The following is a 23,380-nucleotide window of genomic DNA, read 5'->3' on the forward strand; positions in this document are numbered from 1 at the left end:
CGTGACAGACGAACGGCGGCTCTGTGCGGGTGTTTCGCAGCTCGGCCTCCCAGGAGAAGTCCCTCGCTCCGGCCTACTCCCGCTGCTCCCTGCCCCCAGCGGCGGCCAGAGCCTTTCCCGTCGCCTCCCGCAGGGCTCCTTACCTTCACACCCCCGCCCCTCAGCGCTGCCTCCCGCCCTCCCAGCTCCCTCAGCCCACGGCTGCCCGCCTCCCCCGCGGACGCCCGCCCCAGGCAGCCCTCAGTCAGCTCCCCGCCGCCTCCTTGGGCCCTCCCGCCAAAACTACAACTCCCGGCAGGCCCCGCGCACGCCGTGAAGCGAGCTGCCACAAAGCGCGGGCGCCGCCATCCTCCTCCTCGTTCTTCCTCCTCCTCCTTCCTCCTCCTCGGCCGTCATGTACCACAGCAGCACGCAGCGGCGGCACTGGACTTTCCGCGGCGAGGAGGAGCTGGCGCGGTGCCGGGCCGAGGCCAACCGCAAGTTCCGCGGAAAAGCGGTGACGAGCGGGAAGGTGCGGGAGCCTGAGGGGAGTTGGGGGGGTGGCGGGGAGAGGTACCGCGGCCTCCTCCCGGCCGGCGCTCCCTGCGCCTCTGAGGGGAGGAGGAGGAGGAGAAGCGGGGGGGAGGGAAGGCGTTCGTGCCGGAGCGCAGCCCCTCAGTCAGGCTCAGCTTCGCTCCCCTTCCAGGTCCAGCAGACCGACCCTGTCCTTCTGGAGCCCCAGGAGGAGCTGGCGATATGCAAGTACTACGAGAAGAGGCTGCTGGAGTTCTGCGCCGTCTTCAAGCCTGCCATGCCGAGATCCGTGGTGGTAAGCAGCGGTGCCTGCTCGGTGCGGCTTTGGTCCGCTGAGGGTCTGCGGTGTGGTGGGTGACGGAGCTCCAGGCCTTACCCCCCCCCGCCATGACTCTTGTTGCTTCGCTTGCTGCTTGCTTGTCTTGTTCTTGGGAGCGTAGATGGCTTTCAAGTTTTTTTTTGTCTTCCAGTGCCGCAGTTTGTGTTTCAGACCTCTTTTTATCTCTTTCTGTTCTCTGGGCTGTGCAGCTGTTTCAAAAACAGAGGGTTATTTCTCAGTTTCATCCGTTTCTTGTGGCTGTTAACGCTTGCCTGGATGACTGCTGTTTTCGTTCCTCTCCTTTAAGCAAAGAGGAGAAGCAAACCTAACAATACGCGGACTGGAGGATACAATGAAATGATCCCGCTGTAGCTAAAGGAGGCAGCCCCAAAGTTGGGCTGTTGTCCAGTTGTTTCTCAAGCATTGGTGCTTGTCTGACCACAAAGTAAGCTGGCTCAAGCATCAGTACTGGCTGTAAACTAACCTACAAAGGAAAAAAAAAAAAACCAAAACAAAACCCAACCTTATCTCTGAACTGACTTATCTTGAAAGCAGAAGAGTGCATTTCAGAAGAGAGAGAGTGGGGACTTACAGCTGAAGCAGGGAATGAAATTGTGCTTCTTTTGTTACCTAGCCATTAAGATGTATAACCTATATTGCCCCCTGTCAGTCCTCCTGTTTTCTGGCAGGTGTGGTGAATAACAAAGATGAAGAGTGTCTTGTCTGAAGATGCGTTTGACACATAGCAGTAGGCTGTGATTACATGCTCTGTGGAGCTAGACCTTATATTTCAGAAGTCGCCCCTGTAGAGTATGTGTGCTGGATCAGACTCACCAAGTAATGGTTTTGGAAAACATCTGCTTTCATGCCTATGGCGTTCAGATCAGCTTGGAAATTTGGCATTGACTGCAGTGCTTCTAGACACACAGAGAAGCATAAATGTTAAACATGTTGGGAAATTTACTGATCTGAAAAGGCACGTGTCTTGGCTGGGATTACTCACAACTTTCAGGATAATTTTTTCAGTCTTTGGTTTTTAAGTTTCATTTAAATACCAGATTTTTCTCATGAAGATATGTTAGGCTTTTTGAGCATTGTCTTCCTAAATATGTCTAAAAATGGAGGAAGAGGTAATCAAGCTGCCATTTTGCAAGGCTCTTGCAGGCATAAATGTATTAGACTTCGAAATATTTAATGACATTAATTGCATTGTGTGCATCTTAGTGCCTTAGTGTGTCCTGTATGTCTATAGTATATATTCAAACTTGCCTGTTCTGTTTCGTAATTTTTTTTTTTTTTTTTTAATCCATTTTGGCTTCTATACTTACTTTTCCCTCCTTTTTTAATTTAGGGAACAGCTAGCATGTATTTCAAGCGCTTTTACCTCAATAACTCGGTGATGGAGTATCATCCTCGGATAATCATGTGAGTTATCAACACATCCTGAGTTATTCTGTCAAGCAGAACATTGTGGGTATACTCTTTATATCTGTAAAGACCTGAAAAAATGAGAAAGGAAATCTGAGAGCTTAAATATGAGTAAAGACAAAGTATGGTCACTTTTAGTTTCCATTTGGAAAAGTTTGCTGTGTTCAGAACATGGTGTTTTGATGATAAAAATTTTCTGAACAGAACTCTTGATAAAAAGATGGATGCTGCATATGTGAATTCTTTGCCTTTTTTTTCCCTCCTCAAGGCTAACATGTGCGTTTTTGGCCTGTAAAGTAGATGAATTTAATGTGTCCAGCGCACAGTTTGTTGGTAACCTTCGAGAAAGCCCTCTTGGACAGGAGAAAGCCCTTGAACAAATACTGGAATATGAACTACTGCTTATTCAGCAACTGAACTTCCATCTTATTGTCCACAATCCATACAGGCCTTTTGAGGGATTTCTAATTGATTTGAAGGTAGTATTTTTTTATATGCTACATACTCTATATACTAACATAATATAAATCTGTTGTGGGTTGTATTAGAAAACTTTATTTCCTTTTGTGCCTGTGATCTGAAAAGATCTCATTTCTAAAGTGGCTGGCAAATATCTGAAAGGAAGTCAGTTTAGTTGTGGTCTTTAAGCACTTTAGATTATTTTTGGAATAAGAAGATGACCTGCTACTTTCTAGCTTTACCAAATATTGTTGAACTGTGTGTTCTGAGCTCATGAACCAGAAGATGAGGAACAGCTACTTACTTTCCTAAATACTTATTTTTTTAGACTCGCTATCCAATGCTGGAGAATCCTGAAGTTTTGCGGAAAGCAGCCGATGACTTCCTCAATCGAGTGGCTCTGACAGATGCATACCTGCTCTTTCCTCCCTCTCAGATAGCTCTCACTGCCATATTATCTAGTGGTTCAAGAGCAGGAATTAATATGGAAAGGTAGTCTCTTTTTTTTGCTATAGGTATGATTTAAACAGTTTATTTGCTTCATGTATAAATTTGTTCTGGTTTAGACATTCTTAACTAGTAGAAGTGTGTATTTACTGATTGTTAGCATTGTGGTATATTCTTTAAGTACGTTTCAAAACTGAGACGGTACTGGTTTGGGGTTTTTTTCCATTTTCAAAAAGTAGGTGATAAATGCCATTAGTTGGTGTCTGCTTTTTATATTCCTTTGGAAGAAGGAAAAAAAATTCAAACTGATGACTATGCCCTAATTAGAACAGCAAAGGATTTTCAGACTTACCTTGAAGATTAGAGTGAATAAGGTGGAAATACAGTAGAAACTAAGAGTATGAAACACTTAAAGAATCACTTAAAAAAAAAAGTAAGATTTTTAAGGTATCTAAGGTTTCAGAGTCAAATGAAATTACACTGAACTGACAGCTGCTAGGCCTGCGCAGCTAAGTGGTGTATTCGGCTGGTGCAACTGTTGACTTTCTGTGGAAATGGACTAATGATAAAGTGCTGTTTGAAATCAGTCCCTTCTTTCCTTTGTGTGGTCTAGCCACTGGTGTTTGCAAAGGCATTATCAAACACTTTGATATCGTTGCTGAAATGTATGGTTTGTTTGGTTTGGTCCTTTTTAAGGACAAAACATACTCTTCCTCAAAAAGCAAGTGAGGTAGTTGCTGTAAGTAGCTCTATCTGGAGTGTTTTAATCATGTGATGCTCTGTGTGAGCATTTTGTATCTAGAGTGTAAAGCTTGCAAGCACAAGGGCTGATGCTAAATTCAAACGGTTCTTTTTAAAGAAGCTTTCCTTCTGCCTGCTCTAAATGAATCTCAAATCTCTCTTGTTCTAAAAGAGCGAGATGGTGTGGGAGCATCCTCTACAGGGTTCACTGTCCTTTCAGAATAGTGTAAAAACGTTCAGGTGCTGACTATAACTTGAAACTTGTTGATCTCATTCCTGAATTTATATTCTGCACTACTTGTGCCAAATTTCAGAAAAGCATGCTTACAAAAAGAACTACAATAATTTGCAGATAGTGTGTGCATCAAGGTACGTGAACTTTTATCTTTGCGTATTCATGAAGAACTCAAGTCTTCATCACCTGTCTGCACTATACAGTTGCTGTAACCTTGTCATTTGTTGTTTTATGTGAGTTTGAGCTGGTGGACATGAGAGAAGCTAATGCTGCAGCTCGGGTCTTGTGGACCTGTGAGTAGGTGTGCCTGCAGAAGAGGGATGGAACATGGAAGATTTGAAAACCTGTTGCTTCCATGATGTCCATGTATAGGTCAGTCTTGAAAAAGAGCTTCAGGAAAAAAGAGGTGCCACAGTGCTCTGGCTATTAGTGGCTCCAACAGTTCTGGTAACAGCACAAGGTTAAATAATACTCTTAAGTTTGAGTTCTGCAAGAGCAGTGATGCTAACGAACGGAGCCGCTCTCAGCTTATAGCAATTACTGTCTTCATGGTGGCTGATGCCTCAGTCTGGGAGCTGCAGGTGATACAGCTGTGTATGTCTATGAAGTAAGTTTGAAGTTAACACAGACTGAACAGATTGATATACTTTGGACTCTTTGGATTTTTGTAATTTATCCATAAGTGCCCTTCCCAGGAAGGGATAAAGCTATTTGGTTGTTGTGGATCTTGGTGAGGATTGTTGCTCCTGTGTGTTGGGGTTTTAACCAGGTGATGTGTGTATGTATTAATGTTCTTACTAAAAGGAGGTTTGAATCTCTGAGGGAAGAGGAAGGGACCTGCCAGACTTTTACAAGACAGCATTTAGGATTTGCTTTCAGCTGCCAAAAGCAGCAGTCCCATCTTACAAGCTTTGCTGTCTGTTGGTCTGTCTGAAGACTACTCTTCTGTAGTATTCGCTTTTCCTGCAGTCATATTGTGCAATAGTGTGATGTTAGCATGACACTTCATAGAATCTTAAACGTAAGTTGACTTAACTCAGTGAGGTTTACTTATTTACAAATGTTTAATTCTGCAGTGTTGGAACTTTGGTTCTTTACACGGCCAGGGAATACTTTTGTCACATTCTTAGGGAAGAAGAACGTTGCAAGTGACAGATAAGCTTTTTATCATGTTATAGCACTTATGTAACCGAAGTGTTCTTATTAAGTCTAATCATAAAGCTCTAGCAGATGTAGATAATAAATAGTATACGTTTTATTAACTAATGGTAGCTGCCACAAATAATTATGACACTTTAAGAACTTATTCTTCCTTGTATCTTTGCAGTTATTTGTCAGAAAGTCTTATGCTGAAAGAAAACCGAATATCCTTAGCCAAGCTACTAGATGGCATGAAATGTAAGTAAACACTGGAAAAATATGATAAACAGTATCTCTAAAAGAAGAAAAACACCTTTTTCCAAACAACAAAAGCTTTAAGCAGAAAGGTGTGCTTCCAGTGGTTTTCTTCACCTCAGGGCATACGTAAGGTAAGTAAAACATGGGCAGTAGAGTGAAGTACCTTGCATGTGGATGCAAGGGGAGAAAACATCGAGACCTTCCTATGATACAAACAAATGAGATTAAAAGGCAAAGGGCCTGATGCTTCTCAGAACATAAGTCAATTAAGTGATAGCAACTGACTTAAAAGTGAGAAATCTATTTTGGGAACTAGATAATGTTTTTTGTAACTCAGGATGAAATTACGGTTTTCAGTCACTGTGTCTTAAATTACAGCTTCAGGCAAAAGCCTGCACATAACTACTTCTACCACCAGAGGGTACCTTTTCTAAGCTAAATGATTAATGTTCAGTGATGTGCCAGGATTTATTCTTTACTTCTGTTTTGCAGCTTTAAAGGTGTTTCAAAAGATGTTTAGGTTTGCTGGTGTAAGAAGTGTATATGTATATGCACACACATATACATATTAAAAATACCAAGAATGCTAGCATGGTTTAGCTAAGATAATGGGGAATGTAGTACACTGATATTACCTTTTCTTATCCCAGCCTTTTCATTTCATTAAAAAATCAGTAAGTAATCAGTTATTTAATGCTTTAAGGTAATGCACACATTTAAAATGGGAGAGTGGTAGCATAAAAAATGCAGTCCTTTGAGCTGACTTGAGTAGTGAATGCATAATACAAGTCACCGGGGTCTACAAATTCAATTTAAATTGAATTTATAAAACTTAAGCTGCTCTTCCCTTTCTCTTCCTGCTAACAAATCCAGTCTTCAGGTTTTCATTGCTGAGATGCAAAGGGAATGCTGGGATCACTTATTCTTCACTTGCGTTATTCTGGACAGTAGCTTTAGCCCAAAGGCAGCCCTTCTGTAAACATATGATGGCTGGAAGGAAATTTTGAAGCATCTGTAAATTACTAGTTTTATAGAGAACTGGTGGTAGAGGAAAAAATCTTGTTTCTTGCAGTGTAGCTGTAAATTAAATTTGCATTCTTAACAAGACTGGGACCAATCTTTTCTTTTTTTAAGACTGAAGTACAATGCTGAATGCAAAAAAATATCTGTATATTTTGATGATTGTTAGCAGAGTAATATGAACTCTGTATTATTATAATTTACCTTGAGGAAATCCAGAATCAACAATGATAAAAACTTGCTTCAGTGTAGTACTTTGTGCTCAGCTTCTCCTGTATCTTGATGTTGTTTAGAATTAATCCTCAGATGTAAGAAGGTAGTTAAGTCTTACATATGCAGTCTTTGATCCTCTGAAAACTGAGTGCTATGTGGGATGAGAAGTTATGTAAGCAAGCAGTTTGAGAGGAGTTAATATTTTGAATGTCTAATGCTTGAAAAAGATTTTACTTGATAAGCTTTCTGTCTCAACTATTAGCAGTATGTTCCCTGTTGCCTTTTTGAGTCTGTTTAAAAACTAGATAGAATGCTTTCAAAACCTCACAGAGGTGTGGACTTGGAAATTCTTGATTCTCCTTTTTCTCTGTGTACCATTTTGATTTTTTTGGTGTAGGGTGGGGTTTGTTGTTTTTTTTTCCTAGTAGAAGCTGCTTGAAAATGTATACTGTGCTCCTGTTACAATGAGGGAAGAGAGGGTAAAGTGTTGGCTCAAGCTTACCTATGAGGGATAAGCCATACTACTGACTGATAAACTTGTGTAATTCACGAGTGTGGTGGGTTGACTGGCTGGAGGCCAGGTGCCAACCAAAGCTGCTCTATCACTCCCCTCCTCAGCTGGACAGGGGAGAGAAAAAATAACAAAAGGCTCGGTTGAGATAAGGATAGGGAGAGATCACTCAATGGATTACCCTGATGGGCAAAACAGACTCAACTTGGGGATATGACTTTAGTTTATTACCAATCCAGTTGTAGTAGGGTAATGAGAAATAGAACCAAATCTTAAAACACCTTCTGCCACCCCTCCCTCCTTCCTGGGCTCAACTCCACTCACCATTTTCTCCATCTTCTCCTTGCCCAGCAGCACAGGGGGACAGGGAATGTGGGTTGGGGTCAGTTCATCACATGTTGTCCCTGCTGCTCCTTCCTCCTCAGGGGCAGGACTCATCACTCTTCCCCTGCTGCCCTGTGGACCTCCCTGGGTCTTCCCCATGGGCCGCAGGGGAATCTCTGCTCCAGTGCCCAGATCACCTCCTCCCCTCCTTGGGGTCTGCAGGGTTGTTGCTTTCACATGTTCTTACCCCTCTCTCCGGCTGCAGTTTTTTGTTGTGCAACTTCCCCCCCCCCCCCCCTTCTTAAATACATTCTCCCAGAGGTGCTGCCACCATCGCTGATGGGCTCAGCCTTGGCCAGCGGCGGGTCTGTATTGGAGCTGGCTGGCATTGGCTCTGTTGGACATGGGGGAAGCTTCCAGCAGCTTCTCACAGAAGCCACCCCTGTAACTCCCCCCGCTACCAAAACCTCACCACACACACACAATACAACAAGGTAGAGTAGAAATTATTTAATGTGCTTAGTGCTGTGTTGTTTCCACTGTAGGCATGAAAAATCTCATAAAGAAATATGAACTGCCAAGGCCTGAGGAGGTTGCTGCTCTAAAACAGAAATTAGAGAAGTGTCACAGCTTGGAGCTTTCACTTAATACAAACCCGTAAGTAGATACTTACTCTTTGATGTTTTAAACTTTCACCTTTTTTATTGCTACAGAAACATAATTTTTTGGTGATCTGAGTGACTGAAAATGAAAACATCTAAATGTACACAGAAGGATGTCTGTTCACATGCTTACCATGTGAGTCTCTACTCGAAGCTGAGTACCAAGACTCAGTAGTGCTTTCAGTAATATGTAAATATGGCCTTTTGTGCCAATTTGCACTGCAAGCTGTAATACTGATTATTTTGTACCATCGAACTGGAATCCTGGGTGGCTTCTAAGATCTGGCCACTTGATGTCATATGTAATGACAATCAAGGGCTTTAAAGTCACATGATTAAAACAAGAATTGTGTAAAGGGTTTATGTTTTCTTAAGACTTATGTGGATGGCAAAGGACTTCCTGATTTTTCTTTTCTGCCGCTTTCACTTTAGTACCCACTAGGAACTTCCAGCAAGTTGCTAGTTGAGGCTTTGATATTGTTTTTTGTGACAAATAGGGAGACTCTGATTTAGAAAAAAACTAAAAATTTCACTTTTTCTCTGGATGGGTGTTAGGAAGAAGAGGAAAGGTTATGAAGATGATGAGTATGTCACAAAGAAACCTAAAACGGATGAGGTCAGTAAACCTATTGTACAAGTACTTGTCTTTCCACTCTAACTGCCAAGACAAAAGTGACACAGTTACTGAGACAGACTTCTGGGAGTGTTCTTAAATACCCCAGTCTTTTGTGGGGAGGGGGAAGAACACAGAGGCCATCCTTCCTGCTCTTTCCTGTGCTTTGAAAGTCTTTTGACAAACCATAGAACAATGTCAAGCTGAGTACTTTCAGCATGTAGCACTCCATGATCCCAGTGTGGGGAAATAGCTGTGAAGTTGAAATTTGGAATACTGCAATGTAAGGAGGTTTTGGAAGGCCAGGAACTGAACACTTGAGGAGAAATCCAACCTCTACAGGTGGAAACTCGCTCCTCAGGATGGAATAAATGAGTAGATGCTGAAGTATACTCAAACAGGCTTTTTTCACGGAAGTTTTATGTGGTGTTTTTTCTGCTGGCCAGTGTTTCTGAAACTGTTTCCATTTACTTTAGCTTCTTGCACAAACCAGAAGTCAGCTGCTGAACTAAATTTCTACGTCAGCCCATTTGCTAGCAAGGCGTGCATAAATTACAGACAGGTAGCTAGTACCTCAGGTTGTAAGACCAAGTATATATAAGGTAGAGATAGACTGAGGAGGGTGACTCAACAAATGAAAATAGAACTAAGGTAATCCTTCAGACCTAATCTGAACACCTTTTAGGGCTTCATTTGTAACGTGACTGGAAGTTGGAGAGAATACATTCTGGTGGAAGAATAGCTTTGTGAAGAACCCTTTTTAACTGGACTCCTTGATACTGAAGACATTGTACATCCTGATAGTGTACGACACCTGAAGTATGGTGTTTAGAAAAACTTGCTAACAGCTAGAGTTGTCCATCAAAATCTTAACATAAAATGCAGGCTGTGTCTTTTTATAATTAAAGGAGTCTTGCTATTATAAATTATCATGATGTTATAATGTCAAACTAGACCCTAAATGATTTGAACAAGATTATGGTAAAATCATCATTGAAAGTATGCTGTAACAAAATGTGGAACCTCAAGCATATTTTATGGTAACTATTTAATGCTGTAAAAACTTTGACTAGTGTTTACTCCAAATGCCAGTCTTAAAAAGCATATTGAAACTGGCAATTCTGTAAAACTACCACTTTCATAACTTTTCACTTTCTCACAAAATGACTTGGAGAACAGTGCCAACTAAGCTCTGGAGACTTGCTTCTTGCCTGCCCCAGTTTAATTTGAAGGGGGTATTATTTTAGTTATGCTGCTATGGTTTAAGGCAGTTTTGATTTGGGGGTTTCTTATTAAATTATATTCACAGTTCTTTTTCCAAATGAATAAACTCGATGAATTCACATAGCGTACAACATTTCACGATACGCTCTTGCACAGTTTTAACAGCTCCTGAAACTTAGGATTTTTTAATACTGATTTATCTGAACTGCCAAGGGTTTGTACTTGTGTAGTTTCATTTCTCAGTAATTATCACACGCAAGAGCAGATCTGAGCTGCCCGGACATAAGGGAGAAAGGGTGTTTTAAGTTTTTGAAAGCTTACAGTATGTGCATATGGCTCAAACCTTGAGACTTCATTAATCCCGCAGTTAGCTGATAGTAAGGATATTTATATCTGAAAGTAATCAGGCTGTAGTATACAAGTGCACCATCAGTTCTAATGTATTTGTAAGATTTTGTTTCTTGAGTGAATAGTTTACAGCTGAAGCTAATACAATAGCAAGGCCATAACTGGTATGGAGAGCTCATCAATTTGAAATGATAGAAGAAACACACAGAGTACTGGTTGAGCACTGATGACTCAGCTGCCAAAGTGATGAAGCCATAAAAAGCACAAGATATTAATGAAAGGTTGCACTATGTGCTCTTGTGGAAATCTCTACACGGTTGTCCATAATGAAGAAGCATGAGCTAAACCTCAAACACGGGTTGAAAGGTTGAAAAGGGGCTGATAAAATTACTGTCTCCATGACTTTAAGAGTAGGCATGGATAACTAGCTTTAAGGTTAAAGCGCTTTGTCACCACCAGTTAAAATATTTTTTTTAGTCTTTTTTCTGTTCATGGAATACTTCTGTTTGTTAGGTACTAAAGCCTGGTTGTAAAGACCACAGCTTTTTTTGGTGTGGGTTTGGTGGGGGAGGGTGGTGGTGTTCTTGGTAGGTATTGTGGCATGCTTGCAGAAGCAAGAAGTAGGGCTGAGTCCCAGGAGGCTTTCAATCCTGTGTTCTGGGATTAGCCCCTATTAGCTAGAATAAATATATATAAAAAAATCTTCCCTTTGATATATTTACTTGACTAAGTTATTTCTGTTTTATTCCCTGCACAGGACACTGAGCACGCTGGGTAATATTACCTGGGAGGGGCGCGCAAGAAACATTTCAAGTAAACCCAGGAATCAAAACTTAATTGGAGTCTCACAACAGACTAGGGCATACCTAAAGTAACTCCTGTAACTGTGCTCATGTTTAGCAGTGGGAGCAGGTCTGAGCAGAAGTCCAGATCATGGCGAGTCTAAGGAAAGGAAATACTCTTTCATGTTGTTCAGCAGTTCTTGGCCATGACCTTGGGTCAGGCACGCAATGAGAATCTGAAGGGGAACTTAACATGCATTTTGTCAAGTAACTGCTGTGTAGGCCTTGGCATGAATTCTTATTTCCAGTTTGAGCTAGCCTTGTAATTTAACCAGGTCTGACAACTGCTGCTGGTTGTCAGAAGTAGAGTGGAGTGTATAAGATAAGCATGGTCGAGCATCCTGGCAGAAATGTTCATCTCTCACATAATGTGGACAAGCACTGTGTTTAAAATCAGTTTAAACTTACTATTTAAGTCTATTACTGATGGCAGACACAGTTCAGAGATGTGAAAAGTTATCTGTGTTACTTAAATTCTCTTTGCCTGGCATACATAGCAGAAGTTACTGTGACAGCAGGTGCAGTAGTGCCATGTACCTACAGTTAGGTAGTGCCTGGCCCACCTTACTGTAAAACACACCAAATTCACCTGTTGCTCAAGGCATTGCTTTTTTCCCTTCCATTAGGAAGAGTGGACTGATGATGATCTTGCGGACTCACTGTAACCTCAAAGGAAGATGGAATTCTACCACTGTAGAAACTACTGTTTGGTGTCAGATGTGAACCTCTCTGCCCCAGGTTCCTTAATCTCTGTCATGGGGTATTTATTCTGTCAGTTTTTGGTATCTTTGTAATAAAGCACTTGACCTTGCTAAAATAATTAGTTGCAGTTCCATTAAACCCTCATCCATTCAAGGTCAAACATTAGTAAAAAATGTTTACTTTAAGACATACATTACTCAGGAAAGAGTTTTGGTTCAGGAACAGTTAGAGATGTGACTAAGTGTAGGATTACAGCATGGCAGTAGGTAATGTCAAACTGGACCTTTAGTGAACTGGATAAATGCAACCAGGAGACGGATCTGGTAACAACCCCTGTGTGCTTTAGACGTGCTCCCCTTTTCCCAAGCTTGTCATTGAAGCAGCCAGAAGAATACAGCTGTGCCCATTACACTTGGTACATTTGGTGAGCTCCTTGCAAATGTACTAAGAGGCTGCAGTGATGTATTTTACAACATGGAAAGCAATAATCGTACCTTTGTGACTTACGCTGCAGCAGTGATCTCAGATAAGGTTACTGAGGCTAACTTATCTGGGGGCAACTGAAAAGAGTATTATTTCTGAAATCTTCCTAAGTAGTGAGATGTCTTCCAAATCTGGAGCAAAGTCTACTTCCTTTTCATACAGTGTTTTAGAACATAAGCAGTTCTACAATACACCCACCTAAATGCAACTTCAGGAGTTTCCTAGTTTCATTCTCACCACTGCATTTTGCATGTATGTAATAGGTAAATAGCCAGCCAGATCTGTTCTCCAAAGTTTCTAGGTTTTACCATGTTATACTGCCTGCATCTACAAAATAACCCACCTTATCCACTCTGGTTCTGACAAATCCTTCTATACCAGCATCATCAGCTGACTGGTCAGGGAAGAAAAGCAGCTATCGCAATTTCACTTCAGAAAGCCTGACACCATTTACACCCCCTTCAAAATCAAGTGAAGGAAGTGTGACTTAGCAGAGTTTAAGTCATGTACTGAGGTTCTGAACTGGTTGGAAGCTATAAGCAGAGCACTCAGCAGAAGTTCTTCACACAAAAAAATGTTACAGACTGGGGCTGTGACTTGTGTGACCTAACAGTATATAGAGAGAACAAAGTAGGGCAGAAAAAAAGAAAGATTGATAATTACCTTTTCCTCTGAGATGCAGTTTAATACAGGCTCCTGACAGTGGTAAGTCAAGCCGTGGTTTTATCAGACGATCTAAAAAAGAATTCAGTAGAACCAAGGTCTTGCAAACAGAGGTCTGCCTTCACTAGGCTGTATTAAGAGCCCCACCTGTCTACCACATGTAGTTAGTACTTGTGACACTCAGGAGAGCTCAGCTACAGCACCGGGCACCTGCCTGCACAGAAGTTGCCCCATCTGGAGCAAGAGCCAACTGCAAACCTAGAAGACGTTCACTAATGTTACACCAAAGATAAAGTCTATACAATTTAGCGTGACAGTGAATTGACAAAGCAGTTCTAAGAGACAGGAGGGACAGTGCAGTTGTTCAGTGGTATAACAACTGTGTATTACACAATTATTTATGTGATTATCTTATTAGTCTTTTCAGTGAATCTCAGCATCCTTTTATTCCTTATTAGATCGCTGCCTAGAAAAGTTACAAATGGTGATGCCGAAAAACCTTCTGAATCAACTGCGTATTTGACTTTTAATTTTTTTTTAACAGTTTTAACATCTGCTTTCTCGCCCCGTGAGAGATACGTACAAATTAAGGCATATGGACAGGTAATGCTGTTCTGAGGATTCATGCTTAAAATGACACTGCATGAACATTTCAAAGTACATCATGTGCAGACACTGTAAAAAACTTCCAGAGCAGCCAAAGTTAGCCAGTTTCCATAAAGAGTTGATCTGCAGCTTGATTTATTTAAAAACTTAACTTTTCACTTATAAAAATAGTATTTATGCTAGACTTACAGTACACAAAAGACCAACCAATACATATTTTATAAAATGGTTTAATGGATGCATGCATGTCTGATACAATGATCAATAAATTTACTGAAGTCAAATTATTTACTGTTGTAAACATTTTACAAAAGCATTGTGATTTATCTGGCTATATAGTTCTTGATGGAAGAACTATTCAGACTGAATCAGTGGCACATCAAAAAATAAAGCTGACAAGACCCACTCTGCATATTCTCTCTCAACATGATTCCAGCAAGAGAAACAGCATGGTATAAAAAGTGTACAGTAAAGATTGTTCCTACCATAACATCAAATTCTGGAAACTGTAAATACAAGTTAAAGTGGTTGAAACAGTCAAAAGTCATAATTATTGTAACCAGTCAGAAATTACAGTAAGAAATGTTATCCAGTTATATGCAGCTGTCAGAACAACACATTTCTTTCCATGTCAGTTGATCATCCTTTTCCAACAAGACAGCATAACTTTGGCAATCAGAGGTGCTGAAAATAATTTTCCAAGTTCAAGACACAGTCACAGCATTTTCTTTGCGGAAGGTGAACTGTACACCAAGGCTCAGAGGTTGTGAAAACTGTTTCCAAGTGGAAAAAAGTGCAAATGTCCTGCACAGATAGCTTAAAAAGCTGCTGGTACAATCATTCACCAACAGAATCTTTGTCTTCTTTTTGCATAGTTCACACATCACTGGGAATGTGACAGGGTGTGCTATTTTTGGCAAGAGCAAGAAGAAAGTGATACTGGTGTGAGTCGCCATGTTGGGCATGCTGGATCCATGCAGAATTCAGGTAGAGGGCTGCTACCTGATGTTATTAGACAATGAATACTGATTTTGTTTTTGTTGAAGCAGTTCAGTAATAGCCAAAAGCTTCTTAAGAACATGCTGTGGAGAGTCAGTGAAACATACATTAGCTACTGGAAACGGAACAGTCTGGCTTGAGAAGCATTTTCAGCATCAGCCTGTCAGACCTGCTACTAGATAGTTTAAAATATATTTTAAAAAAACCAAACCCCCCTAAAAACCCATCTAATCCCCTAGTCAATAAGACATTACCTTCGAAAGGGGAAGTCTAAAACAGCTTTATGAACTCTGCCTCTCTGCCCATGCCATCTTTTTGCTACTTTGTTGTTTAACAGAGAGGCTAAAAAACTACTGCTAACACACTGGTGGGCTTTGGTAGAAAAGTTTGCCATGTTTGTTTATGAATGTACTGGCAAATTAGAAAGCAGAAATGAGGTATCAATAGAAAGCTAACAAAAGTAAATTTAGTTCTCAACCGGAAAAAAACAAGATCCTAAAACTAACAACCTGGAGAGCCTGTCAGGAGACAATAATTTTGTGGCTTTAGGCTTCCTGTAGAAACTGAAACATCCTCTGGGAAGCTTTAAAAAAAACAACAAACCTCTTTGGTTTTGTTGCATGAAGAAACAAAACTATGGACTTAGTATTTACAGCTAATAACCTCCTGGCGGAATGCACATATTTTAAAATGTTTATCAGTCATACTCCTAGCCAGTAATACTGTGCAAGAATCACGATATTAAGGAGTAACTTGAGACATACTGTGTGTACCTGCAAATTGTTTGTTAACTTTTGTCGCTTACCTGCATTACACCTCGCTCGTTACTGAGCGTCCGGAGTTCATCTGAGTGTGCCACACATATCTCATGCAAGGCTGCCAGATCACGAGATAGGTCAGTTCTAGAGTGTTCTGTAGTGTCTGGAAGCTCAGGAACATTCTTCAACAAAAAAGATGAGGGCAGATTTAAGACACCGAGTACCCGGGCACACAGGAAGATGAATTAAGCTCTACAGCTCTGCCGATGCAGTAGTTTTACAAGCAAGTGCTGCAATGTTAGTCTTTCCAGCTAAGTCTGCAGTCCATCTTTCTACTGTGAATTATGGATTTCCTCCTCTCCACAAGCTCCGCAACATGTTTTACGAGTATACTGCAATTTCTACTCCTGCTAGAAGGGTTCTTACCCTTCTGGTAAGATCTGGTATTGCTACACTACACTGCGCTGACCAGAAAGCTACTGCATAGACTCATAACCTTCCCCTAAATGAGGGGGAATCCATCCATTAGGTGCTTTTTTTTCCAACCTAAATGAGAGAACAGCAGTAACAAAAATTCAGCAAAATCTGTAACTATCAAGTAACTCATTAAACTGGTCATAATAATGTAATTAAAACAGTAGATTAATCCAACGGTTATTTTCAAACCAACAGTTTTCAGACATCTCATGCAAAATCTGTCATTTAAAGGAAAGTGATGTATCATCATATGCAGAAGGTGCAATTTAACCAGAAAAAGGTGACGTATGGCAACCTACCCAAATGCTACACTCATTTTTATATCTTATCAAAATATTCTGAGATGTCTTCTAGGTCACCTTTAAGGGATCAATTCAGGAAGCTTGGCACAATTTTTCATCTTGTTATTTACAATTAACTCTTTGTTTAAAAATACACATATATAACATGAGGTCCTAACTCCTGTTATAGCTATCATTCACAAAACAGTAACAGTTTAAAAGAATACAGTAACTGCAGTTCACTTTCAAACTACAGTATCTAGAATGCATGCGGTGTCATATCTGGTAATGCATAACTGAAATTCAACCTAGTATTTTTTAAAGTAAAAAATAATGTCAATCTCCAGTGAAAACCATATGACAAATTATACGTTAAGAGTTTTTGTTGTAAAACATATTTTTAAAGATTTGTATTTTGGGCCAAAATTTCTAATCCTCATAGCTATAAAATCTATTTGAGCTTCTCGCATCTACAGAGACACTAAATGAATAAAGTCTAAGATGACATTTGACAGTTTTAATTCTGTACGACAGGCCAGCAATCTGCAGTTTCTAAACATGCGTAAGAAAAATTCATTCAGTTAACGCGCATTCAAAAATGTGTGGTAACTGATGTATTTTTGAGCTAGTTAATAAGAAGCATAAAGAATTTTCATTTACAATGTTGCTGTGTAACTTCCAGCAAAGATTTTTTTTAACCACTTACCCCAAGTTCATCCAAAAACATGATCATGCGATGTTTGTTGCTCTTGATGAATGGATTTACCCCTTCCATGTATGGCTCCTAGTAATTTTTAAAAGTATTCATTAGAACAAATCAATGCCAAGATAATTGTCATACCTGAAGTGAACACAGTGCAGTCAGACAAATGACACTGCAGAACAACTATGTCATCTGGAGTGATTTTATTTTCTTCAAGTGAATTTCCAATGTCTGGTGTGCAGCCAGTCAAAAGACTACAGAATCTGCTGTTTTCTTATATTCATAAGATTCAGGATCTCTGACTCAGAAGTTTTCTTACACACGCATACTGACATGAATTTGCATTAAGATGAATGGCTCTCAATACCTAGCTGCAAAGAACAAATGCTCTACTTTCAAAGGTATGATTGGGAGTAAGTGCCCTCTTTCTTGTTCTTTCATTAACACTTACATTCCAAGTTATGTGTGTCAGAGAAATAACTTTATAATGCTAGCCTGAAGTCACTTTCATTATGCTTAAGTCAACAGATTTATTTTTCAACCACATTTCAGCCTGGGAACTGAAGACAGAGCAGTTGTTGCTGGCATTCTCTTATATGTTATAATAGAAACTTTATTGAAAGCTGGGGTTTTTTAGTGCAGTATGTACACTTGATTTACAACATTAATTATGTCTAGCAACATGAAAGTGAGCACAAACAGAAGGGGTGCTTTGAAGTGCTTTACCACAGAAAACACCAATCTAGGGAGTAAGTAAATGCAGGGTGAAAGTGGGGGAGGGGGAAGAGTCAGAGGTTGGCAGCTCTTAATTTGTTTCAATTTAGGCCTGATTAGTCTCAATCTGAAAGGTAATTACTATGTATAGATAGACCGTGTGTGTGGAATGCATTTCAAGGTTGCGTACAAAAGCACATCAGTATTACTGAAAGATGCCTCCCCATTGACATCTAATAATCAATGGAAATGCAAAAAAAGCTCCCATCATCTATTTAAGGCAGAATATTTACCCTTCAGATTCTCCCCCATCACAGATTACTGCTCTAGCAATTCTCAGTTGTCTTTTTGATACAGATATTCCAGAGAAAATGTGCCCATTTACCATTTTACCCAGGTGGGATGGCTGCCTGCCTGCCTTTCCTCTCCCACTTCTCCCCTCTAATGCAGGAAATACTGGAGTACGAGTGCTACCTTTTCCGTGGCAAGCGGAAAAAAGAACGCCCCACATACTTCCGCTGTTGTCTTTGGAACAAATGCCTGCTGAGTTCATCTGTGTTCTCACAGCATCAATATATGGCTGCATCACACTCTGCAATACCTGCTGGTTTTATCAATTTTTGTAACAGACCATTGCTGCTGTTCCTACTACCAGATTCAAAATCTTCATGGGATGTACCAAGCCATTAATGTGAGTTTCTAGGTCACTTCCTCTCAAATGATTATGGCTCCTCTTCCCAATTTGACCAGACTTTATGCTACTGCTCTCAGATCAACACCCTCTTTAGCTCTAAATTGAAGGGGACAGAAGAAATTGCAGTAACAAGGCCTCCTTGCTGATGAGGACAAACAGGTCATGTGTCAGGCTTTGCACAAGAAAACAGCAACAGATTTTTGCAAGTATTACACAGGAACATTGAAATGTACTAGAAACATAATTCCAGGCTGTCTGTGTGTGTTAAATTATATTCACCTTAGCTCCAAATTCAACCAGATTTGCTAAATTCTGCACAGACTTGGCGACCAGCGTCAGTGTTCTTGCAGCAGTGGGCGAAGGAGAATCTGGCAGGAATACAGAGTAGAGAGTTACTGGCCATTCCACTTAGAAATAACAGCAGCCACATGAAAGTAAAGCTTTTCTCCAATTCATATTTTTTCATGGAATAAAATATTTTTAATATTGTAATAGAAATGCGTGTGGAAGATGTCACTTGGTGAAGTAAAACTTAAGTTGCTTTAGTAATGCCCACCAAAATTTATTAATATGAACATCTGATTTTCTGTAATAGTTGCATACAGAACAAGTATGCAAAATAAAGTTGTGTTAGTAAGAGGTGAAGCAAGAACCATTTTCACAAAAATGAAGCAGTTCTGTTGAAAGGAGGATTATTTGTTAGAATAAAAAAAAACCAAACAAATTTACCTTTAGAATTAAACAAACAAAAAAAAAGGCAAGTTGACCTCTTTCCTCACTTGTGTATACCCACATAAGTGGGCTCTGACAAGTTACGCAAATTATACTTTTAAGTTACTGGCATCAGAAGAACAGAGTAAACATTACACGCAATCGTGGCTTGTATTTCCAGGAAATTAGTATCACTTGCTGTACTTAACATTACACTTAGCACTTTACATTAACCATTCAGTGAGTTAAAACTTCCTTTTCCAACAAGTGATATTACCCAGTAGTATCTTACATAATTATTTTTCCCTCCAGTTATGGTAAATGGCCTGGTTGAAAGCGAGGTTTGAGTGTTCCAAAATTGACATGGTTATTATATAAGCCTAAATTTTGTAATTCTTCATAAGAATGCTACACAATCTTCATTGTCTACCTGCATCATTTGTTGTTCTGTCTTCCTCTCCCCCTAAAAAATCCATTGAAAACCAAGTTCTAATTTTTCTTGCATAGCTGGAGCTATGCAACTAATGTCAGTTGTTCATCATATCTAGTGCTTGGTACACTACAAGCCGTTGAAGCAGCAATGCTGGAGAACATTACTAGCCTTGGAATGTGGAACTGCAGGTTAGGAGAACAGATCTAAGGAAGTGAATTACTATAAAAAACTCAAAGATGCTTGAAACAAAAGATTTCAGTTTTGAAACAAAGATTTTTTTTTTTCCAGTCACAGTTGTTGAGGTGATAGGATTGCTGCTGATACTGAGCCGTACCTATATGTTGGAAGCTTTGCTCTAAAAGGACTGCCTCATCCCTTTTTTTTTTTTTTTTAAACAGCTCTAAAAGCCCTACACGGAGTCTGTAAGTTTACCTTAACAGCAGTCAAGAGTATCAGCTGGATGTACATGAGCAGGACTTTTAACACTGACAGACAAGCTTAAAGGATTAGTCAAATTTATAGGTAACTTTTTACACCTGTCGACAGAGTGCAACCCAAGTTAGGAGGTACCTAACTTGCAAGTTACCTGAAGATGATAAAATCCTAAACAAAGGATCACTGTATACCAGGCCATGTTTGTCAAATGCTTTCTCCAAAGCATGTATAGAAATGATTACTGGGTTAAGAGAAAGGAACTTCCTGTTCAACACAGACCTTCTCATTTTGGACAGCTTAAAGAGAGATGATAGAAAACATGCTACGTTGTCTTAAAAACTGTCTATGAATAAAGAAAAAAGCTTTTCTGACTCAGATTTCTGACCTCCTCCAATTTCCAAATCTGCATTTTACTGGTAAAAATCAAGAAACTGCTAGGGAGTGAAGGAGGAAGAGCAGTGGCTAGTGCAAACTAAATGCCCGCTAGCTTGGGGTGATCTTTGCCACAGGAAAAAAAAACCCAAAACCAAAAAAACAGAAACAAAGATGAAACATACGCAAACTTTTAAAACTAAGCAACTCAGATGTCTGAATATTTTAACTTCAGTAATACAAGTTTTCAGTAGTTTATGCCCTTCCTTTTTTCCTCCCACAGAAGTTAAAAATGCCCATTTTTAGGTGCTTAGGGCAACTGCCATAGGATAATCCATGCCCTCACCATTAAAGCTTCACACAACAGGAAAGCCCACGCCAACAGCATGTCAGATGTGGTCCCTGGTGTGTGCCACCATCCCAAGCACCCCTACCAGCTGTTTGGGAGAATGCTGTCTGACACTGGCCAGCACTGGGCCAACAGGCTTGTACAGCAGTTCTGCAACCCTGGTCGTGCCAACAGCAATGTTCCCTGTTGCTGTTTTAGTTAACTACTATAGAGGCACTCTACCAAGACAGCATCAACAACCAGGGTAAGACTTTGTGCAGTGAGAACACTCACTTAGGCAAGGCCATGGGAACTGTCCTATATATGGCCTTTAAGTAACCAAGATTACCATCTCAAGTCTGCACAACCCACCCTTTCTAAATGCCGCCACCCCTCTCTCTCATCTTTAACATTCCGTATTTGAGATCGACTGTGATTAAGAAGTCAAAGACAAGACTTCTCTAGTGGCTGGAAGCTATCTAAGCAGGACATTTGAACAAGTTACTCAAGCATAATTTTCTAGGTGCACAAATGTATTCCAAGCTCTGCAGATACATTTTCAACTTCATAAATCTTGTTCATTTAAGAGATACTATTGAATTTCAGCCATTAACTTTCACATTGCATTGTATTCGAAGTGACATCTTAAGATCACGCACATTTTTCGCACAGCTAGAATATATTCCATGCTGCTAGACTAACTCAAATTGTATTATTAAATACCACAATGCATGTTTTTCTGGACTTTAAAATGACATCGGGGATAACCACAATCTAACCTTTAAGGGTGAAAAGCATATGTTGGCTGCCTTATTGGAGAAATCAGTCAAGTGACGTGGATAACATGTCTCTGGACACAGCGTTCAAAAAAACTTTTTATTTTGCTATGCTAGACACTACAATAATTTCATGCCTACTACTGTATAAAGTATGAATTGAAACTGAAGCATATAGTCACCTGAGATGATATTAAACATCCTTGGGTTCAGGATAGCAGGACAAATCAGTCGAAGAAAAACAAAGCCACTGAAATTGGAAGAAAATTATATTTTGTTCAATAAAATTAGAGAATTAATGTAACACTGTGTAGTCTTTAAGGATTCAAGTTAGCCTGGTATCTTTGAGACAGACACCAACCAACCAGCCTGTGCTCTGTGAATATGTTAACAAATTAAGAATATCATGCTATGACTTCAACTATGGTAAAAGCTGAAAGAATAGGCATATTGATTTCCCAATTAAGGTGAACTGTTGAAACCACGTGGGAAGAACTTAATTGTAAAGTCATACTGAAGCCAATCTCAGACCACACCGGCTTCAAAAAGAAGCCCCTGGTCTCTGACCTCCCAGACGTTTTCCATTGTCTGCTACTGCAAGGCATCCATCCCGCAGCCACCTGCTCCCCCAAGACAATGTAAGGAGTAGCGTAGGAGCGGGTGGGCAAAGGGAACCTCTCTTTTGGCAGCAACACAGCCTGAAGCCAGCTTAAGCTGATCCATATCCTGATGACAGTATGCAACAGCAGAAAAATAGTAAGAGATCTGCTATTTTCCTCCACGAAGTAATTGCTGCCATCTAGAAAGGTAGGAAAAAAGCGCTCTGTTTTGACTGCAGAACTAGGAACTCATTCAACAGAAACCCAGAATAGCCTTCAGTAGCATGAGAAAAATCTAACTTTCTGCTAATAGCAGAAATAAAAAACATCCACCTCACGTTAACCTCAATTCCAGCTCATTACTATACAATGAAGTGACATATGGACCAACTAAAGCAATCTAAGTCATCTTTGGTTTTGTTTGGAGTGCTCAGACACTACCAGCAGACTGGTTTTCACTGCAGCGATACCAAAGCCTGACCACTTACAAAAGAAGGAAGGGGCCTTATACTACCTAGCCTGTTGATAAGTACACAGTGATGGTAATGTCTGTATTACTTGAAAATGACACACATAGTAGTGAGGTTAACGCACCTTCCATATGACCAAGACACCTAATATATACTGTTATAGATGTTTCTTACTTCTCCAGGAACCATGAATTATGGGCTGGTAAGACAACAACTCTCTGGCCATATGTGAAGCTAAATATTTTCTATGGTGTGAATTTAAAGCTATGAGGAAATAGTTAATTTTTAAGTCATGGCATATATACCAATTCCTCTTTCAAAGTGCCCGAAGTTGAAGGCCAGTGAGGTGTGAATCTACCACAGACCTTGCTGATGCAGAAGATGTGGTGCTTCTTACCCTGCTCAACCTGCTTAAATTAAGAATTGAGTCAATATCTACATGGGGGTTTTACAACCAGAGAGAAATGGCAGCACCTTCTGGCACCACTGAAGGCTGTGAAACTCTGTACTCTAGAGAGAAATCCCTAGTATCCACTTGTGAAGACTAACATCACAAGAGCAAGGGATCCAATATTTATAGCATCCAGTGGAGACCTCTAGAAAACCCTGAATGTGAGCTGTGTCCACTAAGGAAAGCCACATGGCTCTCCCTGGAGCTGGGAAGGAACAGAAAGAGATATGGTATACACTGCTGAGTGTGAGAGACTGAAAGAGTTAATGTCTCAAACACTGTGGTGGGGCAAGTTCTGCTTAAAGACAAACCCTGCACAGCAAGGAACCAAGGCGAAAAGCCCATCAGCTCAGACATCAGCAACAGGAGGGGGAGGGCGTGCTGGAGGGTGGCAGCTCCCTGTTCTGATAAGCTGTTCTGATACAAAG

General features: G+C 40.3%; 2 protein-coding genes across 5 annotated transcripts in view; one reads left to right on the top strand and one right to left on the bottom strand.

The window, feature by feature from the left end:
• The first annotated feature begins 369 nt into the window (after positions 1 to 369).
• Positions 370 to 12,802, top strand: CCNH (cyclin H). Of its 4 annotated transcripts, XM_010578046.1 has the most exons (10): positions 370 to 511; positions 686 to 808; positions 2,184 to 2,257; positions 2,529 to 2,739; positions 3,048 to 3,211; positions 5,470 to 5,540; positions 8,154 to 8,265; positions 8,826 to 8,886; positions 11,213 to 11,229; positions 11,924 to 12,802. In XM_010578046.1, the coding sequence occupies exons 1-10, from the start codon at positions 395 to 397 to the stop codon at positions 12,018 to 12,020; spliced, it is 1,047 nt and encodes a 348-aa protein (XP_010576348.1). In that variant the 5' UTR covers positions 370 to 394; the 3' UTR covers positions 12,021 to 12,802. The 4 variants fall into 4 exon arrangements, with proteins under 4 accessions (XP_010576348.1, XP_010576350.1, XP_010576352.1 ...); XM_010578048.1 differs by lacking the exon at positions 11,213 to 11,229; XM_010578050.1 differs by having other exon boundaries at positions 11,213 to 12,016.
• A 595-nt stretch (positions 12,803 to 13,397) lies between these two features.
• Positions 13,398 to 23,380, bottom strand: part of RASA1 (RAS p21 protein activator (GTPase activating protein) 1) — a 55,933-nt gene continuing 45,950 nt past the window's right edge. The window contains exons 22-26 of the mRNA XM_010578087.1: positions 21,615 to 21,682; positions 18,657 to 18,745; positions 16,973 to 17,050; positions 15,556 to 15,690; positions 13,398 to 14,833 (exon numbers count right to left, since the gene is read on the bottom strand). Coding sequence (XP_010576389.1) covers positions 14,750 to 14,833; positions 15,556 to 15,690; positions 16,973 to 17,050; positions 18,657 to 18,745; positions 21,615 to 21,682 — 454 coding nt within the window. The 3' untranslated portion in view covers positions 13,398 to 14,749. The remainder of the gene's footprint in view (positions 14,834 to 15,555; positions 15,691 to 16,972; positions 17,051 to 18,656; positions 18,746 to 21,614; positions 21,683 to 23,380) is intronic.

The sequence above is a fragment of the Haliaeetus leucocephalus genome, unplaced genomic scaffold (assembly GCF_000737465.1).
Source record: "Haliaeetus leucocephalus isolate CR32 unplaced genomic scaffold, Haliaeetus_leucocephalus-4.0 Scaffold598, whole genome shotgun sequence".
Taxonomy (NCBI): Eukaryota; Metazoa; Chordata; class Aves; order Accipitriformes; family Accipitridae; genus Haliaeetus; species Haliaeetus leucocephalus.

Coding starts and splice junctions, on each gene's coding strand:
- CCNH (XM_010578046.1), top strand. CDS start 395: ATGTACCACAGCAGCACGCAGCGGCGGCACTGGACTTTCCGCGGCGAG. Junction 2,258..2,528: donor TATCATCCTCGGATAATCAT/GTGAGTTATCAA, acceptor TCCCTCCTCAAG/GCTAACATGTGCGTTTTTGG. Junction 2,740..3,047: donor GATTTCTAATTGATTTGAAG/GTAGTATTTTTT, acceptor TTATTTTTTTAG/ACTCGCTATCCAATGCTGGA.